The sequence below is a fragment of the Mixophyes fleayi genome, chromosome 6, assembly GCF_038048845.1.
Source record: "Mixophyes fleayi isolate aMixFle1 chromosome 6, aMixFle1.hap1, whole genome shotgun sequence".
Taxonomy (NCBI): domain Eukaryota; kingdom Metazoa; phylum Chordata; class Amphibia; order Anura; family Limnodynastidae; genus Mixophyes; species Mixophyes fleayi.
The window spans coordinates 25,834,069-25,858,726 of NC_134407.1; the positions used below are offsets into that span (position 1 = coordinate 25,834,069).

General features: G+C 42.4%; 1 protein-coding gene across 2 annotated transcripts in view; it reads left to right on the forward strand.

Moving 5' to 3' along the window:
• CTBP2 (C-terminal binding protein 2) overlaps positions 1-24,658 on the forward strand; it is a 77,553-nt gene that overhangs the window by 6,481 nt on the left and 46,414 nt on the right. Inside the window, exon 2 of one of the 2 annotated variants that reach the window (XM_075216058.1) lies at positions 20,762-20,866. The exons of the other annotated variant lie outside the window; for it this stretch is intronic. Coding sequence (XP_075072159.1) covers positions 20,809-20,866 — 58 coding nt within the window. The 5' untranslated portion in view covers positions 20,762-20,808. The remainder of the gene's footprint in view (positions 1-20,761; positions 20,867-24,658) is intronic. 2 annotated transcript variants of the gene reach the window in all.

Sequence of the window (24,658 nt, forward strand, 5' to 3'; positions counted from 1 at the left end):
TAGCACTTCTGCAGAGCTAGGCCTCTCCCAACCCCCTCTGTCCCCTAAATAAAACCCATTGGTGCGTGTGGCAGACAAACCCCCCCCCAACAATCACTGCAGTTGGGACACAAGTCCTGGCAGTCAGAATTGGGACAGAGCAGCCTAAGTGGGGACAGATGGGAGGTATAATTCTGCCTGCAACAAATTACATCTGTGGTTTGTTTGCAGCTGTCATTGATTTTGATTTTTTTTTCACTTAAATTTTTCTTTTGAAATTTGTCTTGTTTTTTAAAAGTATTTTTTTGGACTTTTTCCAGCACCCGTACTGCATGTTATTTGAATCAGAGTGTTAAGCTAGGTGCACACTACAGAAAATTTCTTGTGATGTCTTTAATGATTTTACCAACGACTGAATGTCCCGACCAGCATGCTGATTCCTGCGTACACGCTTTTTTTTTTACACGATTTATAATCAGATCTGTGCTCTTCATCTGTCATAACCATCTGCTGTAAAGATTGTGACTCTGTAAACTCTATGGAGATCTGCCTACACTGCAGGTCGTGAGTGCAAACACTGCAGAATTTGTCCAACATCGTTCCAATGAGATTTTTAGTCCGGTTATAAAATCAAAATGAAACATGATCGTTGCAGCGTACACACTAATGCGATATCGGACCTAACAGTTATTTATTTTGGGATTCTGGCAGCACGGTGGCTCAGTGGTTAGCGTTACTGCCTCACAGCAGTGGGGTCATGAGCTCAATTCCTGACCATGGCCTTATCTGTGTGGAGTTTTTATGTTCTCCCTGTGTTTGCGTGGGTTTCCTCCGGGTGCTCCGGTTTCCTCCCACACTCCAAAAACATAATAGTAGGTTAATTGGCTGCTATCAAATTGACTTTAGTCTCTCTCGGTCTGTGTGTGTATGTTAGGGAATTTAGACTGTAAGCTCCAATGGGGCAGGGACTGATGTGAGTGAGTTCATTGTACAGCGCTGCGGAATTAGTGGCGCTATATGAATAGAGGGTGGTGGTGATTGGTGTGACAATCAAGTGACAAACCTGTAGTGTATACGCTGCTATTGTTAAAGTCTTCTGGTGCAATTTGTAGCCAAATCAAAATTTGTCGCTGATTGTTGCTAAGACAAGTGATACTCCTTCAACCTGTGACCTCTAGCGGTTTGTTGTAGGCAAAACCCGCTCGTGTAGCTTAGCTGTAATCTAAGTCTGCGGACCCAGTACATTTAGGACATTCATTTGACCAAATTCTTCATCCCAGTCCTAATAATCAATAATATCATGGAAGAAATAATGCACATTGCTGGTACTTTCTTGTTTCTTGTTTGAAAAAGATAACAGTATAATCTGAGTCTGATTCTCCAGTTCATAAGACAATAATCAGCTGTGTGTTAGGAACCCATTATCAATAAAAAAAATGATTAAAGAACTCGCAGACTTTGGCTGTCGGCGTACAGCTATGCACATCATCAGCCAATCAGGACTCAGATAACAGGTCCTCACATAAATGATGTTGTCTATGCTCACAAGGCTGGAAATGGCAACAGAATCATTGTGGATTCATTTTGCCTCGTTAACCTGATACTATGTAAATGGATTAAATTCCATACTCTTCCCAGGAGTGATTGCATAAGAAAGTCTACTCTAAAGCATACAAGTCTCTTGGACGTCACAAAGAACCCTCCTATCAGAATCTGTCGGCCTTTCTTTTAATATCAGTGTTAACATTCTAAGGTCGGAGTTCAATGCAGGGGAGCTAATCACTGCCCTGAAACAACATGGCTGTCTCGTCTCTTTGGCAGAATCTCTTGCGGACTTCGGAGATTAGGGGGGAACTTTACTTTTATAGATGATGCTTTGAGAAAACGAAATCCTGGCTCTGAATCAAAGAGATTCATGTTGGATACAATACATGTAGGAGGGTGCAGTGCTGGTTAGTGTCTTAAATCAGGTGACTTTAGTCATTGAGGGAATAATGGTATTTAATATCTACGGGAGAATGCCAGGTTATTGGTTCATTGGCTGAATGCAGGTCGTGCAGCCCAACAGCAATCTGAAAGACACAGGTAAGTCTAGAACAGAATGGCAGAAGACATGTCACATTTTGGAATGGCTGAGTTAAAGTTCTAACTAGAGCCTTCCTCCCATGTGATGAGTGGAGAATATTGTCCCAGTTGGGGGGGTGGTAGAGACGTGGCTCTCACCAGGCCACGTGCTGCAGATGCAGTGTCTGCAGGGGGAGAGCCCAGGTGCTGGCTGTCACACTGTGCTCTCTTCTGCACTCAGCGAATGCATGACCGATGGAGGATTGGTGTGGAGCCGATCAGTACTCGGGACACCAGTAACTAAGGATAAGATGAAAAATATATCTTGTAATGTTCCTATAACTCACGTCACATGTTGTGGTGTCACCTGAAGCAGAAACATAACATACATATCAAATAGTTGAAGCGTCTCTGCAAAGCACTATGGGCCAAAATACCTCCAAGTCTAGATGAACAGGTTCTGAAAAATATTTAATCAAAGTCATTGCTGGGGGTTAAGTTACTAAATCTAAAGGTTCCCAACAAAGACAGTGGACGTTCGGTCGGTGATTTCAATACTGAAATAAGAAGTACAGTGTGTGTTATGGATTAAAGCAGATTCTTTATTGTTAAAGTCAGATTATAGTTTACATGATGTGAATGCAGGTGTTACTATGGAATCCACAGACTCTCTCACCAGTGTACAGTGATCTATTTCACACAATATTATGATCGTGTTTTCCCACTTATTTTCCAACTACAATAACCTGGGCTGAATTACATAATTGGTGTTAAAACATTTTTCCTATCAATTATCCAATTCTTCACAATTTGCAAGAATGAGAGAAGATCACTGTGAAATGTCTGTGCTGAAGATGCATTAGAAACGCTCAATTTCACCAGAGGCCTGAGATGGAAAAATATACAGACCCCACTAAAGTGCTATTAGGCCCATCCATACTTTGCTGCCTAAGGCAATTTCCTCAACCGTCACCTTGCCATCATCTGTCTGTCCCAGTTCCTCCCCTTATCAGTGTAATGAGCGTATCTGGGGATAAATGTATCAAGCTGCGAGTTTTCAGCAGGTTTGAAATGTAGAGATGTTGCCTATAGCAACCAATCAGATTCTAGTTATTTTGTGCATTCGACAAAGTGATAACGAGAATCTGGTTGCTATAGGCAACATGTCCACTTTTCAAACCCACCGGAAACTCGGGTTTGATACATTTACCCCCCTGGTGTTTTATGAAAGTACTGACCTATTTCTTAAGATGATTTTTAGATGAATGTGCCCTGCACTAAGTTTTATACAATGTCATCTACTATTCTGTAGTTGATCATTTTTGAACAGTCACATTTAAAGCCGCTTATTTGATCCTATTATGATAAATGATAAGTAAACTTCATCCGGATGGTGTTTCTTCACATCGCAGCACAGTTGTAAGTTCGGTAGCTTCTGAGCTATTCTGTACTTACTGTAGAATAGACATAGATTTGTGGGGATGTCCTGTACAGGATCGGTCAGTCGTTTCCCCAAGACATAAAACAATCCATTTTATGTTTGAAGACTTACATGGATCATTTTATAGTGTTAGAACAGTGAGGTGGAATCTGGTATTCTTGCTGTATAATCAACTTGGATTTCAGATCAGAAGATTCTGCTCTGAAGTTGATCTGGTTTATGCCCTAAGACAGGGGTGTCCAACTGTTTAATCTACTCTATTGTATCATAACATTTGTTAACGATATTTGGTCTGCAAGAACATAAAATTATAACACATATAGAGCCCTCTTTATCCAGATACCTGAACGACAGTGCTCTATAGTCTCTTCTGGCTGTCTCCTCATACAGCTCTTACTTGCTGGCGAGACAGGGCTGCTGCAGAGTATGGTAAAGCCGCCAGTTATGCAACTACTTCACCAGCGATCTCCCCGGTTAAGGGGCCACAGCTGAGCACCATTATTTTTATACTTTCATAATGCACCAGGAACTGTTTGATGTGTAAATAAAATGGGAATCCTAAAACTGGTGACAGGTAATTTGAACACTTAAGAAAAAGTTATCACTTTGCCTGTTCCATCCTCCCATTTTAGGTTGGAATAAATTGGAATAAATTAACTTAATGTAAATTGAATTATATTAAAACTATTATTATTATAAAGTATTTAAATCTTTTGTACACATCGACTACAAGCCTGTGACCCACTGACAGCACCAAACGCTTGGTTTCTTCTCTTTAAATGCTTTGTCAAGCCTTTGCCATTTTTGGTTGTCATTTAGTTTTGGGTTTTTTTGGATTTTTTTTCCTTAGGTTTGGGTACTTTTGTTTTTCATTTTTTATTTCAATCAATTGTTTGATTTGCCGCTGATTATCTCCTTGGTTGCGTTGGTAACGGATTTTTAGTAATAATCAATGAGTCTGAAGGTATCTTCTTGTACTCAGGGAGACCAGGGGGGATAAAAGTGGAGATGTTGCCTATAGCAACCAATCAGATTCTAGCTGTCATTTTGTAGAATGTACTAAATAAATGATAACTAGAATATGATTGGTTGCTATAGGCAACATCTCCACTTTTCTAAACCAGCAGTTTAGTAAATTTAGCCCTAGATGTTTCTGAACAGTTCTGTTCAGTTATTCTGCATGTACCAATTATTAATTTCCTCATCGATAAAGGTCCGATCCAGTTTTTGAGGCAGATTTAGTTTGGTGTGAGAGGACGCGATGTCTCTCTGAAACAGTCCACGGAGAAACATGGCGTTGGAGTTTTTACATAAACCTCCGCTATTTTTTGTCCCATAGAGGTGCGAGGGAAAATGAGCAGAGACTTCTGTACTGTATTTGTCTGCAAGGTGCAGAGCTGGACATTGGGCGATGTCTGGCTGCAGCTCGCAGTTAATTGAATCTGCCCCTTGGAGGCAGCCATGCCAAAGCCAGAACCACCCTCTCCACGGCGGGTGCAGAGGCGTGCATTGGGCGCGGTGCAGGTCCACGATTCCTCCACCACATCCCTTTATGCAGAGCTCAGCTTGGTCACCTATGTAGCTTCTTAGCAGATGGGTCTGTGACCTATTTGTGGTGTTACCATCTAGTACTGTGAGAGTCTCCTGTGACCAGTATTGTGATATTACGGAGGTTGCTGGTGATTTCAGCAGCATTGTTTTATAGATCGTATCTACTGACTCCAAAGGAGCCAGAAGGGACCTATAACATTCACAGCTCTGTTATGTGTGAACAATCAATATAACAGGAAATCCTGACCAATGCGAGAATAGTTCTGCTCACCAGAAAACATACAAGCTCAGATATACCTTGTAATCTGCCAAACTCTTCCATTTCTATTGATATTTTTATTTCACATTCAAATTTCTTCAATATACTGATCAGATCAGATAGCCATGTTGACTTCGCTTCACTTTTACACAATACTGTATATATCTATATATTTTATACTTATGCACAGTACAGTATATATTGATATACTTTATACCTATGTACAGTATATATCAATATACTTTATACTTATGCACAGTACTGTATATATCATTATACTTTATACTATGTACAGTACAGTATATATCATTATACTTTATACCTATGTACAGTACAGTATATATCATTATACTTTATACCTATGTACAGTACTGTATATATCGTTATACTTTATACTATGTACAGTACAGTATATATCATTATACTTTATACCTATGTACATTATATATCATTATACTTTATACTTATGCACAGTACAGTATATATCTATATACTTTATACCTATGTACAGTACAGTATATATCATTATACTTTATACTTATGCCATACTTGCTGACTGTCAGGGAGACTCCCTGAAAAAGGGGTGATCTCCAGGGTTGCCAACTCTGAAATGAAAAACAAGCAACCGCTATGTGAAAAACAAGCCCAAATCAATCCAAACCAACCCAAAAAGCCCCACAAAGCCCAACTTACAGGGGACAGGGGTGTTAGTGTACTGAAAACCACAATGTTTATTGTTCATTATTAAAAAAATACATATAAAGATTTCTACAATCTGTCTTCAATGTTTCCTCAATAGAACATTGGATAAAATACAAATAAAATACTATACCATGTTTCATTCAGCATCTGGTACAGTAATACATTGACCAATTGTGTTCTCACTGCTTTTAAAATGCATTTAATGAGAGTTAATAAATCCAATACTTTATTCATCTACTATGAATGGTGACCAGTCAGGGACAAATACAAGATTAAAAGTGAATGTAAAATGGAATAATACTCGGTTTCCATGCAGTCAGAGGACCTGCAGTTTCACCTTAGGCAATTAATGTGTTAATATGTTAACCCTTAAACAGTGTCACATCTTAAATCCTGGAATGGTCCCGACTGTGCCCTACATCTGCCAGGCTCAGTGATACTAATATTCTACATACAGACAGAGCACATATAAATATAATATACAGTATACAGAGAGAATATTCGGTACACGATACATACTATAGACAGATGTACTGACACAAGTGACTCCTTTCTCCATTTTACATCCCCCTGGTTACTGGGACCCTCAGCTATACCCACCCTGTGCATTCCTGCACAGGTTCCTACTAAACCACACATGGAGATCTGAATTTCACATGTTCTTAAATCTCTGGGCTTCTCTCACCTCTTCCCAGTTCTACTGCTTCCTGCAGCTGAGAGCTCCCGCTAACACCCACCTGCCAACCGCTGAGGTCACGCCCACTTAAGAAGAGGCCAGCAGCGTCCAACAAGTGTTCGTTCACTCAGCAAGGCAATAAAGCTTTTTTTAAGAAAAAAAAAAAAGTGCAGAGCTTGTAAAGCCCAAAAACCCGCAACCCGCGGAAAGCAGAAAAAGAAACGCAACTTAAAAATTAAACAAGCCCAATTCCGCTTGTTATAAGCGGAATTGCCAACTATGGTGATCTCCCTCACTCCCTGAAGAGTCTGGCATTCTCCCTGATGCTGAGCCAGTACAAGACGTGGTTGGCTTCGCCATCTGTGGCATGATGACACAGTTCAGAAATTGTGTCCTATGTCCATGTATTGATGCCTATGGAGGTGGCCATTTTCATGGAGACCAAGATTTAATCAAAGACTGACAGGTAAGACAACATGACCAGTAATGTTGACAGAAATGTAAAAGACACTTCAGTCTCTAGAGATTCATTAGCTGCTTTTCGTTAACGCATAGTTGCCTACTCTCCCGGAATGTCTGTGAGACTCCCGCTTTTCTGGGAGACCTCCCAGGAGAGCAGGGCAACCTCCTGGTTCTCGCCCCCACAATAGATAAGTGGTGGGGGGGGTGGGGCTTAATGACGCAAATATCGCATCATCTCAACCCCGCCCCCTGCTGTAATTGGCCAAAATTGTAACAATCATTTAGGGAGCGAGGCCAAAATTATGTGATTCATCAAGACCCGCCCCCGTATGCCCACCTTCCCCGGGATTTCCCTGAAGCCAACGAGGAAAAGTTGGCAAGTGTGACTTATGCACAGTACAGTATATATCGTTATACTTTATACCTATGTACAGTACAGTATATACTTATGCACAGTACAGTATATATCGTTATACTTTATACCTATGTACAGTACAGTATATACTTATGCACAGTACAGTATATATCGTTATACTTTATACCTATGTACAGTACAGTATATACTTATGCATAGTACAGTATATATCGTTATACTTTATACCTATGTACAGTACAGTATATATCGTTATACTTTATACCTTTGCACAGTACAGTATATATCGTTATACTTTATACTTATGCACAATACAGTATATATCGTTATGCTTTATACTTATGTACAGTACTGTATATATTGTTACACTTTATACTTATGCACAGTACAGTATATATCGTTATACTTTCTACTTATGCACAGTACAGTATATATCGTTATACTTTATACTTATGTACAGTGCTGTATATATCGTTACACTTTATACTTATGCACAGTACAGTATATATCGTTATACTTTATACCTATGTACAGTACAGTATATACTTATGCATAGTACAGTATATATCGTTATACTTTATACCTATGTACAGTACAGTATATATCGTTATACTTTATACTTATGCACAGTACAGTATTTATCGTTATACTTTATACTTATGCACAGTACAGCATATATCGTTATGCTTTTTACTTATGCACAGTATTGTATATATTGTTACACTTTATACTTATGCACAGTACAGTATTTATCGTTATACTTTATACTTATGCACAGTACAGCATATATCGTTATGCTTTTTACTTATGCACAGTATTGTATATATTGTTACACTTTATACTTATGCACAGTACTTTATATATCGTTATGCTTTTTACTTATGCACAGTACTGTACATATCGTTATACTTATGCACAGTACAGTATATACTTATGCACAGTACAGTATATATTGATATACTTTATACCTATGTACAGTACAGTATATATCATTATACTTTATACTTATGCACAATGCAGTATATACTTATGCACAGTACAGTATATATCACTATACTTTATACTTATGCACAGTAAAGTTATTTTTTTAATAGGCATAACTGAGTTATGTGATTTTACACATGAAAGTGATGCCGGCAGAATAAAACTTTTTGTAAATTAAAAAGGACATCGACACTTAATTATTACTATTGGGACCATCTATGGTGTCAGATGTGCGTTTTGTGCGACAATGACAGCGCTCATTCATTCTGCTGTGTGCATTGTATGGGTGGACCAATCACCTGCATATGATGTGATTCATGTCATGGCCCCGCCCACTTCACTACTGAAGAGGGCGGGATCTGGAAGGACATACTGATAGAGTAGGTGAGTATGATCCAGGGTAAATACACATTGGTGAAATAACATTATTAGGGAGACTTTTAGCTGTGGCCAGTTCTAGTGAAGCTTGTTTATAATCATTTTCAGGTAGTAAAAAAAATAGAAGTCATTATTGGACGACACCATCATTTATGTCGTGACTGAGATCCTTTTTTTAAATGCATTATCTCTCTTATTGAGTCATTAAATGAAACTGGCTTGATAAACCTGGAAAAAAAAATCCAAATCAATAAGCTGTCAATAATACAATCATGCGGAGCAGGCTGCATCCAATCTTCCTGGATGTAATGGTTTATATGAGTGGATGGGCTATAAAGCAATGCTCTATAAATGAGTGTCTGCACAGTTACCGCCAGCAGCCTCCGACCTGGGCCCCCCCACAGTATCCCGAAGACCCCACAGATATAGTATGTGCCATTTACAGTTGAAAAACCTTGTGAAAAATAACCTCATAGCAGCGGCAGCAGCCTAAATTATGTTGTATTCTGTTACTGCCAAATTGTTTTATTATACACTGATAGAATGAGAAATCCGAGAAATGAGGAAGGAGCAGCAGGGTGTGAGGTACGTACAGTGTGAGGTACAGTGTGAGGTACGTACAGTGTGAGGTACCGTGTGAGGTACGTACAGTGCGAGGTACGTGCAGTGTGAGGTACGTACAGTGCGAGGTACGTACAGTGTGAGGTACGTGCAGCGTGAGGTACGTGCAGTGTGAGGTACTTGCAGTGTGTGGTACGTGCAGTGTGAGGTACGTGCAGTGTGAGGTACGTACAGTGTGCGGTACGTACAGTGTGAGGTACGTGCAGTGTGAGGTACGTGCAGTGTGAGGTACGTACAGTGTGCGGTACGTACAGTGTGCGGTACGTACAGTGTGAGGTACGTGCAGTGTGAGGTACGTACAGTGTGCGGTACGTACAGTGTGTGGTACGTACAGTGTGTGGTAGGTACAGTGTGTGGTACGTACAGTGTGAGGTACGTACATTGTAAGGTCAGTACAGTGTGAGGTCAGTACAGTGTGAGGTACGTACAGTGCGAGGTACGTGCAGTGCGATGTACGTACAGTGTGAGGTACGTGCAGCGTGAGGTACGTGCAGTGTGAGGTACTTGCAGTGTGTGGTACGTGCAGTGTGAGGTACTTACAGTGTGTGGTACGTACAGTGTGAGGTACTTACAGTGTGTGGTACGTACAGTGTGTGGTAGGTACAGTGTGTGGTAGGTACAGTGTGAGGTACGTACAGTGTGAGGTCAGTACAGTGTGAGGTACATACAGTGTGAGGTACATGCAATGGGAGGTACGTGTAGTGTGAGGTACGTACATCGTGAGGTACGTACATCGTGAGGTACGTACAGTGCGAGGCATGTACAGTGCGAGGTACGTGCAGCGTGAGGTACGTGCAGTGTGCGGTACTTGCAGTGTGCGGTACGTACAGTGTGAGGTACTTACAGTGTGTGGTACGTACAGTGTGAGGTCAGTACAGTGTGAGGTACATACAGTGTGTGGTACGTACAGTGTGAGGTCAGTACAGTGTGAGGTACATACAGTGTGAGGTACGTGCAATGGGAGGTACGTGTAGTGTGAGGTACGTACATCGTGAGGCACGTACAATGTGAGGTACGTACAGTGCGAGGTACGTACAGTGCGAGGCATGCACAGTGCGAGGTACGTGCAGTGTGAGGTACGTACAGTGTGAGGTACGTGCAGTGCGAGGCATGTACAGTGCGAGGTACATGCAGTGTGAGGTACCGTGTGAGGTACGTACAGTGTGAGGTACGTACAGTGTGAGGTACGTGCAGTGCGATGTACGTACAGTGCGAGGTATGTACAGTGCGCGGTACGTACTGTGCGATGTACGTGCAGCGCGAGGCACGTGCAGTGTGAGGTACGTACAGTGCGGTACGTGCAGTGTGAGGTACGTACAGTGCGCGGTGCGTACAGTGTGAGGTATGTACCGTGTGAGGTACGCGCAGTGTGAGGTACGTGCAGTGCGAGGTACGTGTAGCGCGAGGTACGCGTAGTGCGAGGTACATACAGTGCGAGGTACGTGCAGTGTGAGGTACGTACAGCGTGATGTACGTGTCGTGTGCGGTACGCGCAGTGCGATGTACGCGCAGCGCAATGTACGTTCAGTATGTACAGTGTGATGCCCGTGCAGTGCGAGGTACATACAGTGCGAGGTACGTGCAGTGTGAGGTATGTACAGTGCGAGGTACGTGCAGTGTGAGGCACGTACAGTGTGCTGTATGTACAGTGTGAGGTATGTACAGTGCGCGGTACACGCAGTGTGAGGTGCGTACAGTGTGAGGTACTTACAGTGTGTGGTACGTACAGTGTGAGGTCAGTACAGTGTGAGGTACATACAGTGTGTGGTACGTACAGTGTGAGGTCAGTACAGTGTGAGGTACATACAGTGTGAGGTACGTGCAATGGGAGGTACGTGTAGTGTGAGGTACGTACATCGTGAGGCACGTACAATGTGAGGTACGTACAGTGCGAGGTACGTACAGTGCGAGGCATGCACAGTGCGAGGTACGTGCAGTGTGAGGTACGTACAGTGTGAGGTACGTGCAGTGCGAGGCATGTACAGTGCGAGGTACATGCAGTGTGAGGTACCGTGTGAGGTACGTACAGTGTGAGGTACGTACAGTGTGAGGTACGTGCAGTGCGATGTACGTACAGTGCGAGGTATGTACAGTGCGCGGTACGTACTGTGCGATGTACGTGCAGCGCGAGGCACGTGCAGTGTGAGGTACGTACAGTGCGGTACGTGCAGTGTGAGGTACGTACAGTGCGCGGTGCGTACAGTGTGAGGTATGTACCGTGTGAGGTACGCGCAGTGTGAGGTACGTGCAGTGCGAGGTACGTGTAGCGCGAGGTACGCGTAGTGCGAGGTACATACAGTGCGAGGTACGTGCAGTGTGAGGTACGTACAGCGTGATGTACGTGTCGTGTGCGGTACGCGCAGTGCGATGTACGCGCAGCGCAATGTACGTTCAGTATGTACAGTGTGATGCCCGTGCAGTGCGAGGTACATACAGTGCGAGGTACGTGCAGTGTGAGGTATGTACAGTGCGAGGTACGTGCAGTGTGAGGCACGTACAGTGTGCTGTATGTACAGTGTGAGGTATGTACAGTGCGCGGTACACGCAGTGTGAGGTGCGTACAGTGTGAGGTACGTGCAGTGTGAGGTACATGCCGTGCGAGGTGCGTGCAGTGTGAGGTACGCACAGTGCGCGGTACACGCAGTGCGAGGTGCGTACAGTGTGAGGCACGTGCAGTGTGAGGTACATGCAGTGTGAGGTATGTACAGTGCGAGGTATGTACAGTGTGAGGTACTTGCAGTGTGCGGTACGTGCAGTGTGAGGTATGTACAGTGTGAGGTACGTGCAGTGTGAGGTATGTACAGTGTGAGGTACGTACTTCCCAACATTGTGAACCAATTATTTTGCTTTTGGACAAATTGGTGTGAGACACGGGACTATACTACTTCACAACATCCATTGTATCTTATCTTAATGTCCTGTCCTGTCTAGTGTCTGCATGTAGGCATAAACAGTGCTCTCTCCAGCAAATTTTGCCAGCCTGGTGACATTAAGAAGCAGCCGGATGGGGGCAGTTGTTATACTTTGCAATAATAATGAAAAATGTTGGAGGTTATTGCCCACACCTGCCAGCACTGGTCAGACTGGTGGTCAGTGGTCTAACATACACTGCTGGCTGTAGTGCTCACATAGTGCCTGTTCTAACTAGGAGAAATGGGTTATTCTATAATAATAGGACTCAAGCAGTTCTAACGTGACAATCGTTCCACCATTTATAGAGATTTTTAGTCTGTTTATAAAATCAAATCAAACGATACAATGAGCTTTGGAGCGATAATCGTTCATCGTTGTAGTCTACTTACTAATGCGATATCGGTCCGAACGATAGTTTATCGTGTGATTGGCCCAATAATCCCTGTAGTTTGTACCCAGCTACACACAAGACAATAGGATCAATGTTTAACGCATGTCAGGTCTCTTACAATATTAAAGGCGGACGCATATTGTGCGCAGAATACGTGGTATAAGGCTATATACTCTTTACGGCTTCCAGCAGGATAGGTATTTCCTTGGACGCACTATGAATGGTGCAGTCACACTTTTCACTGTCCGCACAATCGTCCCTTCAGCTAAACATTGGCCGACATCGGTTTGTGGCCCCGTAAGATCGGACTCCAGCTTTCTGCATGTAACCTATTGATAACATTTGGGAAGATTTGTCAGGGAAAGAAATGACTGTCAAGGCTAATAAAATCCTGCTCCCCATTGCATATAAAGTTAAGTCTCCATTATGTTGCTAAGCAACCTGCCTATAATGACCTTGAGAAATGCAGCCCTTTGTGTGCACTGTGCCAGAGATTTTTATACTTTATGTGTGACCCAGGTGACGATGGTTTAATTATAGATAGATGCAGTTCTAAGGGAGTTTATCATTTAATTTAATCAGAGGAATACATTTTAAACATTGCATTAATTTAAATCATTTACATCTGTCGCTTGGCTTTATTGGCCTGAAGAATATATATTAGAATGTGCCGGCTGCTCATGATCCGTTTAATTAATTTTACTTGTTACGGAGTCCCCAGGCTTATAATGCAGCAAAGGGTTGATATTTTCTTCAGTGTATTAGGCGGAATGTATAATTTGGGTAAAAAAAATAACAAGACATTCACCACTGTTGCCTCTAATCTCTGTGCTTAACAAATGGTATTATAAACTGGACTTGTGGAAGAAGTTTATTGGGCAGGTTTGCTCTGAACGGTAGATTCCCAATGCATCCCTCAAGGGGGGAGTTCTGATAAAACAAAGTTTTTAACTCGTTCACTTTCTGATTCCTCACCTTGGATAGAACAGTGCTAGTGATATTTGTGACTATTATGTTGTACCTTTTATGGTCATTTTGAAAATATTCTGTAATAGATGAAACCTGTTTTGCTGAAGTTGAGATTGAAGCTGAGAAATGTCAATTATGTTAAGCAGAAAAAGGCTGAGCATTTAGATCTTGTTACTTGTTTTTCCTTTTTGTAATTATTTTCTGTCCGTTAGAATAGAACAAAAGGGCTTTAGAAATTGTTTTGCAATAACATGTACACACATCGCCCTCTAGTGGTTCAATCGCAGAATTCCACTTTCCACTTTTGAAATGTATCTGTTTATAAAAAGTAGGGAATGTACACAAGGATTTTATGCTTTAATGCACAGTAGAAAGTGGAATGCATTGTACTGGCAGAAATAAAAAGAACAGTATGGCCCTTGTGTGATCAAACACATTGGTGTTTATTTATGTGCACTATTTTTGTTTGGGGCATATTTCAGGACACATTTTAAGATACAGAATGCACAAGAACAGCTGCAATATATGTTTAAGTTGATGATCATGTTTTGTGCATTGTGGGCAATGTGTCTGAATGGCCATATGTATGTACCCTTAGATGCTGTTAGTGATTTAAATCACAGGTATCATCATCACCATTTATCCATTTATTCAGAGTCCAAGGGCTGGATCAGAATACAGGCTAAGGTAGGACTTCCTAGTAAGAAATGAGGCGTATTGGATACAGTAGTCGGTGAATAGGATGAGGCTGAACCAACGTCAGTAACAAGCTGGACTCCGTACATTGACAAACAAGCAAAGCTTTGCAGAGTGCAGCAGAAGTGGGTAACAACAAGAGAGATTACAGGCAGACGTTTTCGGGACTGACTTAAATGGGGAGTCAGGAGCAAAGCGTTTTAGTGCTATGGGTGAAAGATAATACTGCCCCTTACCCCCGGTCTTGGTGGGACTGACAGTAGTTGTGCTGCCGCAGTGGGTGTGAGTAGCCCTTTACAAGACAGCTCTCCAACTCCCTCCCTGGGACCCTTCTGTTCTCCAAGCTGTGGCTTCTTTATCCTTCTGCCCCCCTAGACTGTGCTGAGGTCGGGTGTGCGTCCGTTACTAGGGAGCAATCGCTTGTACAGCCCCAGTTGTATAACCACAATATAATTCATAATGATGCTAATTTAAAGAAATGAAGCAATGAATCTTGTGTCATCGCCCCGGTTGGCTTTTCCAAGTTAACTGGCATGGGGGGCATCACCCTACTTAATGCCAGAAGAACTGGAACAGCCAAAGCTCCGTCATAATGAACTGGCCATAAGACTATATGCCACATGTGTCATGAAATATGAATATTTCCAGAATCATCAACTTCGCTGTCTGTTCACCAGTGGGTATAACTTCCATTGTCAGTGTTGCGGCTAGGGGTTACTATCATGAACTTGTAGAACAAGATGGAGAGGTCTTCACCTATAGCAGCTGCCTTTCCTGTAGAGCTTGTTACGCTCACAGGTACATGGATGCTCCCAGGGCTTATACTCAGAGTAGTACAAGTTTATGAATGTACCGCAGCGCAGAGTAGCGGGTGATAGTAAACAAAGCGTGGTCAGAAAACAAGCCGAGGTCTAAGGTCCGAAGCAGGTACCGTGGTCAGGAACAGGTGAGATGTCAGGGCTGGCAGCAAACAAGGAAGGTCCAGAAACAAAGCAGAGGTCAGGGCAACAGGCAGGGAATCAAAGTCCAGTAAACAGTCAAGGGTCATACACAAGCAATCCAATCCAGAGAACAGGTACAAGGCACAGGAGCAGGATAGTAAACAGGAACTGAGAACTCTAACCGGCAGGGAGGATAAGCCCTCCCTGCCTTTTATATACAGATGGCCCAATCACAATAGGGGAACAACAACTGCACTAATCAGCCCATAAGGCTGTTAATTAATTTCCCCAGTGCGCGCGCAGGCCCAGCTGTCATTTTAGCCGGGCGGCGGCAGTGAAAGAGAGAAGCGTCCCGGCTGTTGCCTTGGTGACAGCCGGGATGTGTAGACAGAAGTGATGTCCCGGTCATCATGGTGACGGCTGGGACGCCAGAGGCAGCTGGAAGCGAACCGCGGCGGCCAGCAGTGGAGACGCGGCTCGTGACAGTCAGATGATTTATTACAAGATTGTCATGATTTCTTTAGAGGGAGGTAAATCATTGATAAAATTCCTAGAAATTGAGTTCCAGGGGCCGGATGGACTAAGAAGAGTTTGCAGCAAGCCCACAGACTTATATATATTTTGGCCACCAGAAGGAATGTGCTAATAATTCTTGAGTTGTATCCACTTCTAAGTGTCTCACTAGGAGCAATTAACTATTTTCCACACTTCTCATCGTGCGGACTCAGGTACATGAATGTGATGGAGCTGAGTCCAATAGCCATTCTGGAATGCTAAATTAACATCCATAAAGAGATGCTTGAGGAACTAGTCACTATCATAACCATCTGTCAGGAGAGTGGGAAGCCTTTAGGATAAGTGGCAAGTGGCCCCTAAAAAGTTATTTTCTGATGCGATAGTACTTGCAGAATTGTTTTCTTGATGAGATTTGGAAAATATTATTGATAAGGAATCAGCTTTGTCCAGGGGCGGACCCAGACATTTGTCCTACCCCGGGCAATTTTAGGAAGGGGGGGGGGGGGGGGGGGGGGGATTTAGGCCCCGCCCCCTTTCTAACTTCTAAGGCTGCCGGCGGCTGCACACTATGTGCAGGTCCGTTCGACAGTGATAATGTGCTGTCCCGCTGCTCTGATTGTGTTTAAAACACAATCAGAGCAGCCGGGCAGCACACTGTCACTGCTGAACGGACCTGCACAGTGTGCAGCTGTCGGCAGCAAGCCCCTGGTAGGGGGGGGGGCGATCGCCCCCCCCCCTGGATCCGCCAATGGCTTTGTCATATCTAGATCCTCGATGATAGGAAATTATGAAGTTGGTCTGTCTGTTGTTTAGTGACTCATAAATTCCAGCTTTCTGTGATCAGCAAGGACTGTTACTAGAAGAGAGGAACCCTAAGGACGGTATCTCGATTTACAAAATCACATTTGCTGCCAAGTAACTCTGTATTGCCAGTATCATAATTCCTCTCTGCAGAAGACATTTGCCGACAAAAATAAGGAGTCAACAACATCTTCTCCCCCAGGTGCTGACAGAATTGCTCCAACAGCTGATTCAGAGGTAGTTTGGAATCATGATGGACTAATGGTGAAAAGAGTCTTCAACCGAATAAAACTTCTAGAGCTCTAGGTGACCATTTGAATGAAATTCTCTCTTGGTGTATAATAGCTGGGATTATTCTGGAAAACTTTCTTAGAAATTTGCAACGCAAAATGGGTCTGGATTCACCCCCCCTCCTGAAAATGGGAAAAAGTAACTTGTGAAATAAATTAATTTCTAATAAGGTGCGATACACCTGATATATACTGTTGTAACTGCAAATAGTGTATGTTAGTACTAACAGTTTCTGAGGCAGAATATTATGTCAGTGCAGTCTCCCCCCCCAGATTGGCCACCCTGCTTAATGATCCACTAGAATTGGTGTAGTACTTAAAGTGCTTATTGGACTATATGTCGGGGTGGAGACTGCTTTTTACTCTATATACAGAGCACATTCTGCTGTATTCTGTATGCACCATCTTGTACTCCTGAGTGATCATCGTTACCCCTTGTAAGGGCTAGTTATGAGTATTAAACACCACTGCTTACAAGAGACTACACAACGCCTATTACTTGCTGAACTGCTGTGACCTACAGATAGGCGCTAACTCTGTAATACGTTCCCTGTCCTATGTTGCATCCTGTGTTAATACTCTGCCTGCTACCTGCAGTCCTGGTCCAAAGTAAGGGGTCAAGAGGAACCAGGCACAACAAAGGAGTGCTGCAGCAGCTATGCCCAGAGGTATGCGGTTCCAGAAGCCTTGGTGGTGACAGCAAGTACTCTCCTATAACGGAGTAACACCAGTATGAGTGGTCAGTATTGGCAGGTTACTGACGGTAAGAGAAAACCCGGGGACACATATAAACAAGGAGAGAGGACAGGGTGGCAGAGTATTGAATCACTGTACGTCTTCCTCATTCTCAGCGGGTGGACAATTCATAATATCATTAACCTTACTGGAATACATCCTCAGACCATCTGGGGAGATAATATAACCTAGAAATTGAATTTGGGCCTATTCACATCCACATTTCCTCAGTTTAATGTAGAGTTGATGATTCCAGAGTCATGGTACAGGCGTGTTTGTGATGTTCTTTCAAGATTATCTGAAAACTTAACGACATCCTCCAAATAGACAACCACAAATTGATCCAGTAAATCTTGTAAAAGATTATTGATAAAATGCTGAAAAGTTGCACAGACTGAAGGTCAAATATTCAAAATGTCCATAAGTCGTCCTGAAGGCGGAGTTACAGTGTTCTCCAGATCGTTAATGGTCATTGTTAGCGTCAAACAGATCAAGCTTTGTAAATGTTTTAGCCGTCTCTTAAGCTATTTAGGGATCAAAGCGAGTAGGTAACGTTTTATCTCACTGTAGTCAGTAGAGGGGTGTAAAGTAGTGTCCTTCTGTTCATCAACCAATAAGGCTGCTCCAGCAGAAGTTGGGCAATGACTAATAAAGCCTTTCTTTATATAATAATGCAAGTATTCTCTAAAGACTCTGCCTGAGAGAGAACTGACCAAATGGTATAGATAATCCTGGTGACAACTCTATAGGACAGTCACGTGGGTTCTTTTTATCACAGATATCCCAGAACTATCTGTATTGCGGAGGCAATTTATCTAAATCTTCTACAGACAGCTCAGAAGCGGATATGGCTTCAGACATCACCGTCCTTGGCTGACAGCTAACCCTACGGTGCTCAGAAGGGAATGATATAGGGTCATTTGGTAGAATGATGGAATTTGGGGGAAGCAATCAAATTAAAAAGTATTATTTCCTAATGACCTGTTTCAATGTTCATTTGAAGTTGAGGTTTCTTAAGTTACTGGCTCAGAAGATCAAAGAGATCCATCTACAGTAACTGGTTTAGACCTCAACATGGATATACCATGCAAGGTTTATGTCTATTGGTGATCTAAAGAGACACAGATACTGTTTTTGGGTGGACAAAATGGGATTGGTGAGCCAAAGTGCTTTCATCTCCATGAGTCAGAGGGAAAGTGACTGTGGTCCTATTGATTGAGAACCTGAGAAAACAATAGAGGAATAATGACTTGGATCACCACATTATAAACAATGGTTGAATCATAATAATTCAGATCTTCCAATATAACACTTTCTTGTTTTGCACGAGTAAAGTCACAGTCAAAAGATTTATTATGAAGATTATCTTCATCTTGTCATTGAAAAACTGCGCAGGTTGCATCTGAAAATATATGCGCCGATTTGAGAAAATCTCTAGATTGTAAGCTCTCTGGAGCAGTGCCCTCTCCACCCTCTGTCACATATCTGTACTCTCTCCGTCAATGTCGTACGTCCTTGTTCTATTTCTATGTATGATTTGTTACACGGCTGTCCAGCACTGCAAAGTTTTGTGGCCCATTATAAATAAACATTGATGAATATGATGATAATTAGCTCGTATTGCCAGCAGTCCACACTGAATTTAAAAGGCATAGGTTGTGCAGCAGGAGAATCATCATTTCTTAAGCCATCTGTAAATATGTCAGTGGCCCTTGCTAGGTTTTCCAATTCAGCAATGTTATATTGGTAAGTACAGGCAAACTCTTGTAGTTTCATAATTTGCTGCTTCAGTGCATCTAGTGATCTTGCTCGAGTGGACTTTGTGTGGGGGTCATATTATTCCCTAACAACCTGAAGTCAAATCCAAAATCTAGAGGCTGGTGCAGAATACAGACTGGTGTAGGTTTACAAGTAGGCTACAGGCCGTCATGCACAGCTATGGTGAGATGCCACGTAGTCACAGGTTCCGTACACAAGTCAGTAAATAGGTACAAACAGATAAGGCCCAGACGAAGTCAGTACACGGAAAAGCACAGTAATCTGGCAAAGAGGAAGTAAAGGGGACTGATTTATATAGGGAGTCAGGGGGCGGAGCCAAAAGAACTGAAACCGTTGATTTGCCCGTAATGATTGGGCACAAGGGGCCTGATTCATTAAGGATCTTAACTTAAGAAACTTCTTATTTCAGTCTCCTGGACAAAACCATGTTACAATGCTCGGGGTGCAGTTTAGTATTCTGTTTTGCACATAAGTTAAATACTGACTGTTTTTTCATGTAGTGCACAAATATCAACTTTAAATTTCAGTGTACAAATAAGCCATCAAGGCACAAGGAGAAGGAGCTGTTTTGCTACAGAACAGATCTGTATTCTTCAATATAGCAACAGAACAGTTCAGAAAAGTAGCAGTTCCACCATGTGTGGGATTGGGTATCTGAGCAATGCACAATATTAGATGTAGTTAAAGAGTAACAGACATCCTCCTTGATAGCCATGCTGAATTTCAGAAAGTAAAGCTATTCATCCGTGGAGCAATGATGAAATTAGTCACAAATGTGTGTGAGTGTGCCTAAAAACACCACTGATCCCTATTAACATCAGATTGTAGGAAAACCCACAGTATGATGGCTCCCTGGACCTGAGCAGCATTTGGCTGGTTCTATCCAAACATGGGCAGCCTAATGGGTTTTAGTTTAACAGTCCCTGGTACCTATGTATGAGACGATCTCCAAGATAAATACGTTTATAATGGGCATGGGTGAGAAGAACAGGGCAATGTTCTGTGTATCACAGAGGGGAGAGCTTCTGCATATCATACATGCTATACATCCATAAATATATCTAATTGCTTTCTGTAAACGAGCACATCTTACTTTGATTTTGTTATGCTGACTATCCTGTAAATTAAATAGTTACTGGTGCGTGTGTGCGGTGCTATTTATAAATGTATCAGCATCATGATAAAAGTCGCTCTTGCGCTGTTTCAAGGAGAAACCATTTGACTCCCTGCTTCCTTGCAGCCCGGCCAGCAGTGACGCGGGGTAGATATGCCAGGGTATAGCGGAAGATGGACGTGCTGGAGAGGCAAAAAGTGAAGAGGCTGCGGCTGGACCAGATCTGTGAAGGTGAGCAGATCATACAGACCTCACGTATGACCTGTTGGGTTCTCACACTCTGATTTAAAGGGACATCATCATGGCCTGACTCGGGGGCTCAGGGCACTGATGCAAATGATAACACATTTCTCACTTTCAGGTCACGCCAACATGAGAGGTTTCTCTAGCTCTATAACACCCGGGAAATAAGGCGATGTAGGATCTATTGATGTCTATGCCATTCTGCCGATGCTGTTCACATGGACACCAACAGTAGACACTACTAGGAACAGACCACGAGAAACTAAGGCAGATATGTCTGTCTTGTTGTAACCTATGAAGCGCTTGTATCATTTCAGGGTAGCATAGGCGGCATGGCATAGAGATCAATAGATCGCTGTCTATCTCCGCAGTGTGTTCTTGAGTTGTGTTATATTTGGAATGCAGCTCAATAGATCGTTCCCATCGATGTTCCCAGCTGCAGTTTCCAACAACCACAAAAGAGTAAAAATTGAGAACAATAATTATTATCTTTTTCCTGCTTTTTCAAAATGATAGGACTTAAGTTACAAGACATTTCTTACCAAGTCATTAAATACAGATGATGTTGCTTTTGATTAATTTTTGTGTAAATCAGAAAAGTTGTAATTGTACATTATGAACAGCCCAGATTATTTCCTGGTTTGAGGATTGTGTCTCAGGCAGAAGACTAACTACATTGCTGTTACTCTGAATGCTGTAATGGAAAATGTGCTCTTTTCATTTGTAATATATATTGATATTTATTTGTTAATGTATACCCACCAATAGTCCCAATTTGGATGTAGCTGTCCCAATTTCTCATCAAAAATGGTGGTGGCCTTGTAATTTAGGTGATTCGTGGGTGTATCAGGGTGTGGTTTTGGACCAGGGGTGGGTGTTCTATCCTATCCTGATTTCCTGATTGGGAATGTTGCAAGGTATGTCATAAGTTTAAGGTAGAGTGTGTTTATTCTCTGATTTCTGCAGATTGTGCTACAACATCATTAACATTTATTTATATTGCACCAGCAAATTCCGTAGTGCTTTACAGTTGAGAACAAACACGGTAATAAAACAATACTGGGTAATACATACAAAGATTTGAGAGGGCCCTGCTCGCAAGCTGACAATTTATAGAACAATGGGAGTGAGTTGGATACATGAGGTTAAGTCTACATATTGCATTTCGGTCCAGCAAGAGGGCAAAGCTAAAAAGTGCTTAGTGGGCTATATGATCCAGTCACACAGCAATGTCAGTCAGGGGGGTCAGAGGGTTGTTGTCTTATGTGAACTGTGTAGAGGATGGTAATAGGGTGACCTAGTGGGGCTAAGAGCGTGGTTGAGGAATATTATAAACTTGCCTGAGGAGATTGGTTTTCAGAGAACACTTGAAGGTTTGTAGACCAGAGGAGAGTCTTATTGTGCGAGGGAGGGAATTCCACAAAGTGGGTGCAGCCCGAAATAAGTCCTGTAACTGAGAATGGGAGGACGTGATGAGAGGGGAAGAGAGACGCAGATCTTGTGCAGAACGGAGGTGTCGAGTTGGGAGATATTTTGAGACTAGTGAGGAGATATTTGTTTGTGAGGTTTTGTTGATGGCCTTGTATGTTAGAATTATTTTATATTGGATTTGAAAAACAGGCAACCATTGTAGAGATTGACAGAGTGGTTCAGCAGAGAGAACGATTTGCTTGAAAAATCAATATAGCCGCTGCGTGCAAAATAGATTGTAGGGGTGAGAGGCTGATTTTGGGAAGATCAGTAAGGTGGGAATTGCAATGCGGGAGATGATGAGTGCATGAATTAAAGTTTTTGCAGTGTCTTGTTTGAAATATGTATGTATTCTGGAAATGTTTTTTAAATGTATGCAACCTGATTTAAATATAGAGTCGATGTGGGGAACAAAGGATAGTTATAAGTCAAGGATCACACCTATGCAGCAAGCTTGTGGGGTGGGATTTATGGTCATGTTATCAACAGAAATATAAATGTCAGGGAGGTAATTTCTCTTGGTTGGTGGGAATATTATTAATTCTGTTTTTGAAAGATTGAGTTTGAGTTGGCAAGAGGACATCCAAGACGAAATAGCATAAAGACAGTCAGTTACACGGGACAACACAGATGTCAAGAGATCAGGAGAGGATAGATAAATGTGTGTATCATCCACATAGAGATGGTACTGAACTCCAAAGAAGCTTATTAGGTTTCCAAGAGAAGTGGTGTAGATAGAGAATATCAGAGGACCTAGGACTGAGCCTTGTGGTACTCAGACTGATAAAGGAAGCAGAGCAGAGGTGGATCCAGAGAAATTAACACTGAAGGAGTGATAAGAAGTGTAGGATGAGAACCAGGATAGGACAGTGTCTTGCAGACCTAGGGATTGTAGTGTTTTTATGAGTAGAGACTGGTCAACAGTGTCAAATGCAGCAGAGAGATTCAGAAGAATTAGAAGAGAGAAATAGACTTTTAGCAGTTGTGAAATCATTGCCAACCTTAGTCAACACAGTTTCTGTGGAGTATTTACAGCAAAAGCCTGACTGAAGAGGTTGTTTGCAGAAAGGAAGTGTTTGAAGTGAGTGTAGGCCAGTCTCTCTAGAAGCTTGGAGGGGCATGGGAGCTGAGAGATGGGGTAGTAGTTTGAGTTTAGGTCAGGTTATTGTTTGTTTTTTTCAGAATAGGAGAGATCACTGCGTGCTTGAATAATAACCAAATAATTACCAGTAGAAAGAGAGACATTACAGATTTTATTTATAGGTGGAAGGATCACAGAAGACAGGGCTCTTCTGATTTGGGAGGAACTTGCACCAAGAAGACAGGAGGTAGAGTAGGAAGATAAGAAGAGAGTAGATACTTCATCTTCATTTGTGAGATCAAATGAAGAGAGAGTGTCAGAGGACGCTGGGAAGGAATTGAACTGATTGCTTGTCGAGGGAGATGATAACATTTCTAGTCTGATCTTATCAATCTTGTCCTTGAAGTAGGAAGCAAGATCCTGGTCACTGATGGTGGTCAGAGGGTTTGTGGTTGGAGGATGGAGAAGAGATTTAAATATGTTAAAAAAGCGATTGGGGTTAGAAGCCTGAGCAGAGATGAGCGATTGGAAGTATGTTTGTTTTGCAGTGTCCAGAGCATTTCGATAGAAGTGGTAGATAGAAGTATATGTGAGGAAGTCATTAGAGGTACCAGATTTACACCAGGGACGTTCTGCTTTATGGGAACGTTTTGCATTTGGAAGATTTCCTTTTACTTTAGTGTGCCATGGCTGACATCGAAGTCGACGTGGAGTATGTATATTTGCTGGAGCCACTTGATCAAGGGCTATTGCTAGGGTTTGGTGAAAATTAGGTACTGCCATATAAGGGGAGGAGAATGTAGAGATTGGGGAGAGAAGGTGTTGGAGAGGGGTAGAAAAATGTTGAAAATGAATAGAGTTAAGATTTCTGCGGGCATGAGGAGGCTTGGTGGAATTAGACAGCAGAGAGATTAAAGTACTGGGAGAGAGTTTTAGCTGATAAGGTCACCCGAGAGGGGAAAAGGAGCGTAATGAAATCATAAACTGAGCATAGTCTAGAGAAAACAAGATTAAGGCAATGGCCATTCTGATGAATAGAGGAGGAGGTTAGAGAGAGTAGTATGGACACAGAATTGGAACGTGGATTAGGAATTGGGATGTTGAAATCACCTAGGATGATGATGTGGATGTCAGAAGATAAGAAGTGAGGGAGCCATGCGGAGAAATCTTTCAGAAATTGTTGGTGTGGTCCAGGGGGCGATAGATCACAGCAGCACTCATAGGGAATG